The sequence below is a fragment of the Salvelinus alpinus genome, chromosome 2 (genome assembly GCF_045679555.1).
Source record: "Salvelinus alpinus chromosome 2, SLU_Salpinus.1, whole genome shotgun sequence".
NCBI lineage: Eukaryota > Metazoa > Chordata > Actinopteri > Salmoniformes > Salmonidae > Salvelinus > Salvelinus alpinus.
Window position 1 is genome coordinate 78,197,061 of NC_092087.1, and position 13,459 is coordinate 78,210,519.

The 13,459-nt window shown below is 45.8% G+C and overlaps 1 protein-coding gene across 1 annotated transcript; it reads right to left on the minus strand.

Moving 5' to 3' along the window:
* Positions 1-10,797: 10,797 nt before the first annotated feature.
* dand5 (DAN domain family, member 5) lies at positions 10,798-12,476 on the minus strand. Its single transcript, XM_071389436.1, has 2 exons — positions 11,796-12,476; positions 10,798-11,584 (listed from the first exon to the last, which is right to left on the minus strand). Exons 1-2 carry the CDS (start codon positions 12,324-12,326, stop codon positions 11,291-11,293), a joined length of 825 nt encoding a protein of 274 aa, XP_071245537.1. The 5' UTR covers positions 12,327-12,476; the 3' UTR covers positions 10,798-11,290.
* Positions 12,477-13,459: the final 983 nt, after the last annotated feature.

Here is a 13,459-nt window from a genome sequence, read left to right on the forward strand (position 1 = left end):
TAACCACAGTACAGAGGATTGAAGTATGATGCATTGAGCATGATAGGGACATAAACAAACACACACACACACACACACACTCATTAACAAACACATACACTCTTCTAGACTATATATTTTATAAGAGAGAGGAGAGAGAAAGAGGGAGAGAGAGGAAGGAGAGAAGAGGATGGACAGGTGGTCAGCCAGTCAGGATCAGTCATACACCTGCTAGATGTAGATGAAAGGATGAGAAGAGGGGGAAGATGTATGAGATGGAGAGGGGGAAGATGTATGGGATGGAGACGGGGGAGATGTATGGGATGGAGACGGGGGAGATGTATGAGATGGAGAGGGGGATGAAAAGAAGGAGTGGGGAAAGAGGGACCATCTGCTTTTTTTTCAGAGGGACGAAAAAAAGGGAGATATAACTGGAGAGAGAAGTGGTGAGTGCCAGAATATAGCAGAGGAGAAGAGAGGAGAGACGCAGGAGAGGAGAGGTAAGGAGAGGAGATTGATTTGATTTGGATGCACAATAGCTGACGCTATGATGACAGCTAGTCTTCCTGGGGGGTCCGACACATAACGAAAAATACATTACAGACAAAAAGAGGAGGAGCAACACCGGAGGAAAGGAGAGACACCGGAGGAAAGGAGAGACACCGGAGGATAGGAGAGACACCGGAGGAGAGACACAGGAGGAGAGGAGAGACACAGGAGGAGAGGAGAGACACAGGAAGAGAGGAGAGATACAGGAGGAGAGACACAGGAGGAGAGGAGAAACACAGGAGGAGAGGAGAGACACCGGAGGAGAGGAGAGACACAGGAGGAGAGGAGACACAGGAGAGGAGACACAGGAGGAGAGGAGAGGCAGGAGGGTAGGAGAGAGGGCTTGCAGGGCTAAGTCTGGCAGCGGTGTGGATGCAGTGGCACACTAGCATCAGGAGGGGACATGACTCTGCATGCAACTGGGGTCCAGCTGGGTCAACGCTTTGCACAGCCATGTTGTTTTGGCTTTGGTTTGGTTTCTCACTCTCTCATACTCTCTCCCTCTATACAAACACTCCCTCTGTCTCTCTAATACACACACACACACACACACACACACACACACACACACACACACACACACACACACACACACACACACACACACACACACACACACACACACACACACACACACACACACACACACACACACACACACACACACACACACACACACACACACACACTCTCCCTCCTTCTCTCTCACACACAAACACACAAACACACATAAATTGCGTGGCTCTGGCTATGCCAGGTCGCTTCCAATGGAAACGCCAAACTGGTTACTCTAACGCTGGGTGACAAGGGCACCTTGGGCTGCAGATGTTCCTCTCTATGACAGATGGTGTTGGCATTGCCAGGGGACAGTGTGCCTGTGCCCGCCCGCGCCAGCCTGCTCCATGCCACCTGCACCCCCTTATACTTCCTCCCTCTGTGGCACACACACACACACACACACACACATGCAGGCAAGAAAGCACACACACTACAGATACACACATATGAGTGCATACACAAAGACAGACAGATATCACATAACCTAATCACTCACTCTCACACACACACACTTTTACTCCTTCTCTGTGTACTCTCCCATCCACACCACACACACACTCAGGCCCACACAAACACACACACCTCACGGCCAAAGCAACAATGCCTGTGTGCTTTTGTAGACACACATCCATCTCCATGGCATTTGAGTGTGTATTTATCATGAATGGATCTCGTATTGCCGTTGGTACTAATAGCATTGTAGCTGCTAGTAGTAGGTATTGTAATAATCCTAATCAGCCAATATGACATAGTCCACGTAATAACAACATGTATTCAAGTCAAATTGCTTGGTGTGAAACACCGTTTTTTGGCAGTAACACAAGTAAAGGTTAAAACCGCTGCAGCTTTATTTGAATTTTGGAATGGTTTTGGACTCTCTGTTACAAACCCTGAAACGTTGAATCATGTTGAACGTTATCCATTGCAATTTTGTATTTCCACATAAAAAAACAGGATTCCAACAGGATGTTTAATCGATGACAGAGCCTGTTTAATGATACCATTTATCTTCATAGAGATAGTGACAGGATCCTGGAGGCGATTCGTTTGGGCTGGCGAAATCAGCGCTCCACCAGGATTATAACTCCCTCTTTCACTTCCTTCCTCCCTCCCTCTCTCTCTCTCTGCCTCTCTCTTTCCATTCCTCCCTCCCTCTCTCTCTCTCTCTCACTTTCCCTTCCTCCCTTTCTCTCTCTGTCTGTCTGGCTCTCTCTTTCTTTCTCTCTCGCTCAAACCCTGCCGGTGGCCAGATCACCAAACTACTCCACTCAACCACTCCATTCGATTTCAATCAATGACGCATTTTACAATGTCGTAAAAGTGTGTGTGTGTGTGTGCCATCACATAAAAGCCCACTTCAAAAGAGCTAAAACTGTCTGGAGTGCGTGAGAGTGTCTGGAGTCAGATTACTACACCTACCGTATCCACCATGTTTGGCGGGTCCTCACAACCCTTCCCGCTGTTGGCTTCTGGGCTTGGGACATGTCTGAACCATGGATAGAGGAAGACATTGGAATGGATTGGCTGAGAAATGCAGGAAAATGGAGCTGCGGGTAGACAGATGTCCCAAAAGGCACCCTATTCCCTACTTTTGACGTGCACTTTAAAGGGAATAGGGTGCCATTTCGGACAGAGACAGAAACTCATCAAAGATTTTCTCACAGACGTCATGATGGATTTTCTGGAGGTCTGGACGAGTGAAAGTGCCCCCATGCCAACTAATAAATAGACAAATCCAACTCTCTCTCTCTCACACACACACACAAATACTGATACACACGCATACCACCCTGCATACCACTGCTGGCTTGCTTCTGAAGCTAAGCAGGGTTGGTCCTGGTCAGTCCCTGGATGGGAGACCAGGTGCTGCTGGAAGTGGTGTTGGAGGGCCAGTAGGAGGCACTCTTTCCTCTGGTCTAAACAAAGATCCCAATGCCCCAGGGCAGTGATTGGGGACACTGCTCTGTGTAGGGTGCCGTCTTTCGGATGGGACGTTAAAACGGGTGTCCTGACTCTCTGAGGTCATTAAAGATCCCATGGCACTTATCGTAAGAGTAGGGGTGTTAACCCCGGTGTCCTGGCTAAATTCCCAATCTGGCCCTCAACCATCACGGTCACCTAATTAATCCCCAGTTTACAATTGGCTCATTCATCCCCCTCCTCTCCCCTGTAACTATTCCCCAGGTCGTTGCTGCAAATGAGAACGTGTTCTCAGTCAACTTACCTGGTAAAATAACGGTAAAATAAAATAAAAATACAGAAAGACACACTCGCATGCACAGATACGCACGCGCGCGCACACACACACACACACACACACACACACCTGTCAGCTAGAATCAGGCTTGGTTAGATGAAACCAGGAAACCAAAAGGGTTTCATATGTTTCTATAATTTAGATCACCTTAGTCAGCCAGATCAATGTCTCCGTCTTGGCCTTGTTCGGTCGTTCCCACTCTGTCCTTCACTTTGTTCTGTAAGAGATTTGGAGGAATGAATCTGGATGGTGAAACCCATTCTTTTGATGCATCATGAGAAATAGAGTAGAATAAATGTTGGAATGGAACTAGAATGGTACTGTATGTTCCGACTGGTGTGGTTCTACACGTTACTATGCCTGATTGGATACTTGGTAGTGTTATGGAAAATAAGGTGAACTTGACATTTGGCTGAACTAGTCCTTCATGATGCATGTTGGTATGTGTCACGCATATTCTAAATGAATGAATACAGTCTCCCTGTTTCTTATCTGAGCGATACAGACGGATGCAGGGGATCAGTAGAAGTGACTTTTTCTGTAGTCTCCTCTCCCCACCTGCTGCGTCTGACACACAATCCATTAACACTTGAGTTTGGCAAAGCGAGACTACTTTCTCTCTGCACTTACTTACAACAGTTAACTCCACATTCTGAGCAGAAGGAGTTCGCCCCTGGATCCCCTGAGTCTGTCACTCACTGACCCAGCTGGAGGCTTTTACAGTATCCCCGACTCACCCACACTACACACGCATCCAAAACGATAGGGCTCTTTTATCCCTGCCCCCCTTGCTCCCGTGCCAACAAGCGCTCGCCTCCTCTGTCCTAAAACCATGTGTGACATGTCACTACCCAGCTCCCTCGGCAAAGAAAACCATATCTAAACAACGATCTTATCCCTCCTCGTTAGAACCTGGCAATCCTCCCTCTCTACTTCCTGTCGTCGTTAGACAATAAGTTGAGTGGAGATTCTCCTAAGTGCTTCTGAAGTAGACCGTTTAGGAGCTTTTAGACGTCATGTTTGTTTTAAGCGGTGCCGGGTAGCGATGGTCGTGGTAACTGGCAGGGGAGGGTGGAGAGAGCTGTGCTGTTTTTCTGCCCATGAGGAGAAATGGTGAGTGGTGTGTGTGTGTGTATTTGCATGTGTGTCTGTGTGTATCTAATGTGTGTGTGCGTGTGTGACAGGAACCCGATGGATGGATGATGGCATGGGGCGGGCGCCATGGCGACGTGCGGTGATGAAAGCCCACTGCAGGGTGAGGAAGAGGAGGAGGAGGGGAAGAAACAGGGCAAGACGAGAGAGGAGGTGCAGCGGTCTCCATTCTCTTCGCCCTGCCAGGTCTTGATTATGTTAATTGGAATCATTAAGGGAACGACGAGAGACGTCACCTGCAGCTCACACAGCCCTGCACCTGCCACCACAATGACAACATCATTATCATCCCACACACACACACACACACACACACACACACACACACACACACACACACACACACACACACACACACACACACACACACACACACACACACACACACACACACACACACACACACACTGGGAAGGAAGGAAAGGGAGAGACAGGGGGACAATGGCAGCTCCTGAACAGCCGACTGACGTCATCCCAAATACTGATTCTATTCTATCCTACACTCCAGCTCCACTGGATATGGAAGAGTGGTCACCTGTCCAGGAACATGGTGGTTGTGGCCCAAATCCCACACTATATTTGTTTCACTACTTTTGACCAGGGCCCACCCTATGGGCCTTGGTCAAAAGTAGTGCACTACGTATGAAATAGGGTGCCATTTGGGATGAATCCATGGTTTGAGAATGTTATCGGACACAGTAAGACCCATGATAGAACCTGGCTCATGATAGTATCTATGAATGAACCCTTCTCTTTCTATTCCCTCACAATCAGAGGGATTCTTCTGTCTCAGCTTGATACTGTTAGCAGAGTGAGACGATCTCAACTGACAATAAATTATGATGTAGTATAATCCTATCCATAGCAAGTCTCTTTGCTCCACTAATTGTGAAAGAGGTTTCATAGACTGGCAGACTGGCACCATTACTGGCACACATCTCCAAGTCCTCCTCATTATTGTGCCCATCCCCATCCCCCCGGCTACACCCATCTCTGCCCCCCCACAGCACCCGGCAAGCTGGCACAGCCCCCGGGCACTGTCTCCCTGCCCAGCTGCTCCTGTCGTTGGTGCCATAGAATGTATCTACCACTGTATTGGTGTAAAGACCAGCTATTCTACCGGCTATCGCCTATTGCCCAGGACCTAGCAACTGACTCCTCTAGCCTGGCATTTCAACATCTAAAGCCCAGGAAAGCCTCAGGCGTTTGGGGAAGGTCCGGTCCTCTGCCATGCCATCCGGAGCCTTTCAATTAGCCCCACTGTCGGAGGTGTGAAGGAGCAGAACCAACCACACAGCTCAGAGACATGGGGATATCAGGCTGAGTAGGTCTGAATACCAATAAAACTGGTTGCTCCAAAAGGCTCTGATGGCCAAGCTGGTCAGGTCAAAGATCACAGGCCTGGTTTGCTTGGTGGTTCTGGTTAACTCAATTTGATGGGATAACTGAGAGGTGACCTAACTAACCACCAATATTCAGTAAGGTACACAGTGAGATTTACAATCAATGTATATTGAACAAATCCAGTGCATTCGGAAAGTATTCAGACCCCTTGACTTTTTCCACATTTTGTTACGTTACAGCCTTATTCTAAAATTGATTAAATAAATATTCTTCCTCATTAATCTACACACAACACCCCATAATGAGAAAGATTAAATAGGTTTTTAGAAATGTTTGCAAATGTATTAAAAATAATAACAGAAATACCTTATTTACATAAGTATTTCAGACACTTTGCTATGAGACTTGAAATTGAGCTCAGGTGCATCCTGTTTTCATTGATTATCCTTGAGATGTTTCTACAACTTGATTGGAGTCCAACATCAATGGATTTCACATGATTTGGAAAAGCACACACCTGTCTATATAAGGTACCACAGTTGACAGTGCATGTCAGAGCAAAAACCAATGCCATGCGGTCGAAGGAATTGTCCGTAGAGCTCTGAGACAGGATTCTGTCGAGGCACAGATCTGGGGAATGGTACCAGAAAATGTATGCAGCATTGAAGGTCCCCAAGAACTCCGTGGCCTCCATTATTCTTAAATGGAAGAAGTTTGGAACCACCAAGGCTCTTCCTAGAGCTGGTCGCCCGGCCAAACTGAGCAATCGGGGGAGAAGGGCCTTGGTCAGGGAGGTGACCAAGAACCTGATGGTCAATCTGTCAGAGCTCCATAGTTCCTCTATGGAGATGGGAGAACCTTCCATGACAACCATCTCTGCAGCACTCCACCAATCAGGCTTTTATGGTAGAGTGGTCAGACGGAAGCCACTCCTCAGTAAAAGGCACATGACAGCCCGCTTGGAGCTTGCCCAAAGGCACCTAAAGGACTCTCAGACCATGAGAAACAAGATTCTTTGGTCTGATGAAACCAAGATTAAACTCTTTGGCCTGAATGCCGAGCGTCACGTCTGGAGGAAACCTGGCACCATCCCTACGGTGAAGCATAGTGGTGGCAGCATCATGCTGTGGGGATGTTTTTCAGTGGCAGGGACTGGGAGACTAGTCAGGATCAAGGGAAAGATGAAAGGACAAAGTACAGAGAGAGGCTGTAATCGATGCCAAAGGTGCTTCAAGGAGCAGAACCCACCACACAGCTCAGAGACATGGGGATATCAGGCTGAGTAGGTCTGAATACTTATGTAAATATGATATTTCCGTTTTAAAAAAATCTACATTTGCAAACATTTCTAAAAACCTGTTTTTGCATTTCAATATGCGGTATTGTGTGTAAATTGATGAGGGAAAAAAATATTTGATACATTTTAGAATAAGGCTGTAATGTAACAAAATGTGGAAAAAGTCAAGGGGTCTGAATACTTTCCGAATGTACTGTATATAATCAACGCAACATTCAACAATTTCAATGATTTTACTGAGTTACAGTTCATATAAGGAAATCTGTCAATTTAACTAAATTCATTAACTCACTGGGGAGCCAACTCACTGGGGAGACAGGCCAACTCACTGGGGAGCCAGGCCCACCCACTGGGGAGACAGGCCAACTCACTGGGGAGCCAGGCCAACTCACTGGGGAGCCAGGCCCACCCACTAGGGAGCCAGGCCCACCCACTGGGGAGCCAGGCCCACTCACTGGGGAGCCAGGCTCTGCCAGTCAGAATGAGTTTTTCCCCACAAAAGTGCATTATTACAGACAGAAATACTCCTCAGTTTCATCAGCTGGCCGGTTGACTGGTATCAGACGATCCCGCAGGTAAAGAAGCCGGATTTGGACATCTGGGCTGGTGTGGTTACACGGTCTGCGGTTGTAAGGCCGGTTGGACGTACCAAATTCTCTAAAATGAAATTGGAGGCGGCTTATGGTAGAGATATTAACATTAAATTCTCTGGCAACAGCTCTGGTGGATATACCTGCAGTCAGCATGCCAACTGAACACCCCCTCAAAACTTGAGACATCTGTGGCATTGTGTTGTAAGACAAAACTGCACGTTTCAGAGTGGCCTTTTATTGTCCCCAGCACAAGGTGAACCTGAGTAATGATCATGCTGTTTCATCAGCTTTTTGATATGCCACACCTGTCAGATGGATGGATTATCTTGGAAATGGAGAAATGCTCACTAATAGGGATGTAAACAAATTTGGGCACCACATTTTTGAGAAATAAGCTGTTTGTGCACACGAAAAATGTCTGCCATCTTTTATTTCAGCTCATGAAACATGGGACCAACACTTTACATCTTGCGTTTATATTTTTGTTCAGTATAAATGACTACGAATGCAAACGGAATGGGCTTCTAATCGCTGACTCTAAAATGGGGACAATGAACCTATTCTAACCTATTCTAATTGCACGGAGCACTTGAAATGTGATCACTTCACTACGATTCTTCCCACTAAACTCTGGGACCCCTGAAGAAAGTGTAAACTCTGTGAGCTTCATTGTTTGTCTTTTGGCGTTAACTAGGCCACTTAGCGATCCGCCATGACGATGATCGGATCCCCCAGGCGTTGAACTTGGCAGCGTCGCCGTGCCTACACCAAAAAACGAATAAGCCCCACCGTCGTCGTCACTCTGCCCCTATTCCCTCCCTCCCTCGCCATGGGAACCAGGCCATCTTTAAAAACGCAGGAGTGCTCGACGAAGCTCCCACAATGCAAGAGGGCTGACATCTGTCTCGCTAAGTGGGCGCACTCTAGTGCTCCTTGTTTGTTCCAATCACCCCCGACCCCCCTCCTCCATCCTGTACCCTTTCTTTTACTCTCCCCTTCTCTCTGTCCCCCTCTCTCTCTTTCCCCCTCTATACTCTAGTGTTCCTCCTGTGTTCCCATCACCCTCCCCCTTACCTCTCTTCTATCTCCCCCCCTCTCTCTCCAGAGAAGAGAGGAAGGAAGACGAGTCACATGGAATGTGAGGAGAAGGGGAAGATATAGGGCGAAGAGATATGAAGCTTTTTGCTCATGAGATCGCAATCTCAAGATCACTCAGTACTTCCCAGCATATAATGCATGACCCCCCCCCACTATATGCAAACATTCAACATACTTAGATTCAGTCTTGGAATATCCAGTCAGTCTGTTGATTAAATATCTTGATCAATTAGCACGCCAAATGGATGATTGAGATGTAGACCTCAGAGCTCAGAGAACTCTGATTGGATATGTTAGTTTACCTTCGTAACCTCCCCACTCAACAGAGATGGGAAATAACAGCCCAGACCTTCACTTCCTTACTAACCAGACCCCCTTATTTGATTCTATATGTTAAGTCCAGAGCAAATATTATTCTCATCAAACTCTTTTGTGGAAATATACCCGTCAACCCTTTGCAAATGCAAATGTAGGCCTAAATCCATGGGCCTCAATCAATGCAAGCATCCCCCATAGCTTTATAAAACACTGAATGCAAATTGCTGTGAGTAAGTAAGTAAGCGGTGTTATTGACAGCATGCCAAGGCTAGGCTACACAATGTAAAGAAGAGCCTCCTTTATATTCTGCTGGTGATGTATGGATGTGTGGGATGAGTTCATTTTACCAGACACACACACACACATGCATATGCATGCACGTACAAATACACATGCACACACAAACACACATGCGTGCACGCACATGCACTCATGCACTCACACAGGTCCAGGTTCCAGGAAATAAATGAATAATACTTGTTTTAGGCCCCTGAAAACACTCAAGTGCATCTGCAGGTTTAAAAGCTACAGTCTGAGATCTGGGACACTGTTCAATAGTAATTTCAACTAATGATATACCCATTGATTGTTGAGGAATGGAACTTATAAATGCCTCATAAGCTCAGTATAACCTTAAAGAATCATTGGTACAACAGATTTGAATTTTTGAGTGGTTACATTATCCCTCAGTTTTATACCAAACCAAGTTGTGGGGCGGGGCCACCGTTTTGCTGAAACACAAACTCCAGATTGTGGCTTTAAGGATGTCAAGAAGAATTCCCACCACAGTGAAAGAGCCAGGGGAGAAAGAGACAAGATGCCTGATACATAATGCAGTGTCTCATGCTGAAACAATTCCCTCTGTTTGCTCCTCTAAAGTGCCCATGTTCAATGCTCGTGTACACACCAGCTCTTCATCCCAAATGGCACCCTATCCCCTATAGAGTGCAATACTTCTGACTATAGTGCACTAAATAAGAAATAGGGTACCATTTGGGCAGTTCACTGCTTTCAGATGTAACTGGAGTGTGGTGAAACTGCACTAAAACATTTTAATAAAACATGGAGGCCGATACTACTGGAATACTATAGTGCATGGAATACTACGTTTTCGATGTAGATTCTCTTGGAATACTACATGTTTTCTATGTAGATTCTCTTGGAATACTACATGTTTTCTATGTAGATTCTCTTGGAATACTACATGTTTTCTATGTAGATTCTCTTGGAATACTACATGTTTTCCCCATGTTTCGATGTAGATTCTCTTGGAATACTACATGTTTTCCCCATGTTTCGATGTAGATTCTCTTGGAATACTACATGTTTTCCCCATGTTTCGATGTAGATTCTCTTGGAATACTACATGTTTTCCCCATGTTTCGATGTAGATTCTCTTGGAATACTACATGTTTTCCCCATGTTTCGATGTAGATTCTCTTGGAATACTACATGTTTTCCCCATGTTTCGATGTAGATTCTCTTGGAATACTACATGTTTTCCCCATGTTTCGATGTAGATTCTCTTGGAATACTACATGTTTTATATGTAGATTCTCTTGGAATACTACATGTTTTCCCCATGTTTCGATGTAGATTCTCTTGCATGAATCAAAGCACATCAAGGGTAAAAACCAAGTGACAAGCCAAAAATAGATTGACATTTTTATTTCACAAAAACAAAATGCAGTTCAGTTCAGATGAAACTAAACAAGTTGTTCAACATTATTACACTGTCCAGAGTGGATGACTCATTCTGCCATAGGGTTGAACAGAAATGTTCATGACTAAAAATGTTAGTCACTTGTCAACAATCATTGGTGGCACTTGTCTCCAAATGGTTTTTCTCTGAATTAGAAATTCAGACTCACACATACAATACACATAATCAATGTCCACATCTGACATCACGATATAAATATTTTCTGTCCAAAAACAATTAATCGAGTCATAAAAATAGGCTAGAGCAGGTGCTGTGAGGGGGGAAACAAGCATTTAGGGCGATATTTTCGTAGTGCAAAAATGTTGCGTTGCAATGTGCAAAAAATACTGTAAACTTCATTATAATCTCGCAGTGGGCGTTTTCTAATTCGCACAGAGCTTTTGCACTAGGAAAATGTCGCCCTTAAACTACAGTATCTTCAGTTACAAGTGCATGGAGGCCACAGCCTCGATATTCCCCTCCTCGCGACCAGTCTCACACTTGCATTCTTCCACCACCATCACGCGCTTCTCCCGCACCTCCATCCCACAGCGCAGAGGCACGGTCACCGTGTGGGCCTTGGATGGAGCGCAACGGGAACAGGGCGCACGGCGGTGTCCCCCTGCACCCGTCAGCCTGGCAGACTCCCAACCAGACGGGACGAACAGCGAACTGCATTGACCGAAGCACAGTTTGTTGTGGACTGTCACCGCGTTGCAGCCCTCCGACGTTATCCGCTGCACATGGAAGATAATTTAAAAAAAATTAGACTCGCATAAACATTTCGTATTTTGATGTTTCAAGCATTAGGCCCTATTTATTTAAAAAAATATCCCTTTTAACTTTCTAATTTAGTCTAATAATTTGATTAAACATAAGGCCTACTGTCCTCTATTGCCCTACAACATCTTTGTCTATTGTTAACCAAAATTGAAAGGTCTGCCTCACCTGAGTAAAAGGCACCGCGGCGCAGCTCTGTCTGTTGGCAGAGTCCTTCAGACTGAGGGGCAGCGACATGGACATGGTCTTACTGTGGTCGCTCTTATCCATGGCCCTCTGCCACATCTCAAATCCCTGCCTCTTCTTCATACCCACCCCGCCATTGCCCTGACTGGCGTGGTGCAGATGTGACAGTGGATGCAGAGGCACCGCAGCTGCTTTGGCAGGGAGCGCAGGAGGGCCAGGGCGACCCGAGGACAAGAAGGCTGGGAAAGGCATCCTCGGACCGGGCGCACCTCGGAGGGAAATCCCGCCTCGTCTAAAAAGACCCGACAGACCCAGGTTATTGGGGTTGAGTTTGACTACTTTGACCGTTCCCCGAATAGGCTCCTGTTCGTCGACTGGACCGTTACCGGATGATTCAAAGTCCCGGCTCGCGCCATTCTTGGGAACGCTCTTGATGGAGTTGTGAGGGAATGGAAGAGACAAAGCCACGGCAGAAAATGTGGACAAAAACACAAAGTTGATGAAGAAAGTCATTTTTTCCCAACAAAAAGAAAAATCTTAGATATTTTGTTCCAGATTCAGAAAAACCTAATTATTCCCCAGCAAATAAATCAATAATCAATTGGTTGTTTATATTTTAGTGGTTCAAGGTTCCACATCGAAACCTTGCTGTCAGTCTGGGATATGAGACACGAGTTGGTGGCAGCCTTTTATAAGGACCAACCAACCCAGCCTTCACCTCTTGGAAGGTGTCATAATTCCCATGCTAATGGTCAGTATATCACACCTGGCATTTAGGATTTTGGAGTTGCTGAAGCAGCAGCTACTCTTCCTGGGATCAACACAAATCATAAAACATGACATAATACCATAAAAACATCTTTCTTTAAACATCAAGAACCGCCCAAAGACTGAACTACACCTGCTGGGTCATAAGATCCATTGACATTTACAACTTCAAAGGGTTTCAGTTTATTACAGGTGAGTGTTTGAACGGTGGTGAAGACATTTGAAGTAGTCCTATTGAGTTTTTCTAGGCTCTGAGGATGTGAGTTTGAGAGGTACCCTGTATCAACTGAGAATAATACCTAGCCAAACAAGGGGCTTTCATTACATGTGGTGGTAAAGTCATAATGGGTTTATTGTTCCGTGGGTATAAAGCCCAGCTCCCTTGTTATGGCCCATCATAATGCCATTAGAGTCCTGTGTTCTCTCACCCATGACCTGATCAGTCACTGGCTGTCTGGAGTTCTAGAACCCTGCTGGGAGTTCCCATGGACAGGCTCGGTGTTAACTGACACATTAACTTTCCCATAGACAGCTTCTATCTGTTAGACACCTGACCAAGTGAAGTTCAGAATAACTGTTACTGAGTGAAGTGACTGTTAAGGAGAACAAAAATGTATGGACGCACTACCGTAACCCCCTTTGGATTAAAGTGTCTGCCAAATGGCATATATTATTATATTATAACTCAATGTTACTTAATGTTCCCAGACATGTGACTGACCATGATACTGTGGCCTCTGACACTTCAGATATATTCCACAAGAGGGAGTAGTTGTCAAAGAGTTTTCCTGTTCACTAGACTGCTAATCATCACAAATTCACATACAGAGAGAGACACCCACCCTCCCACATCTACCATAAACCCTAAGCACCACAAT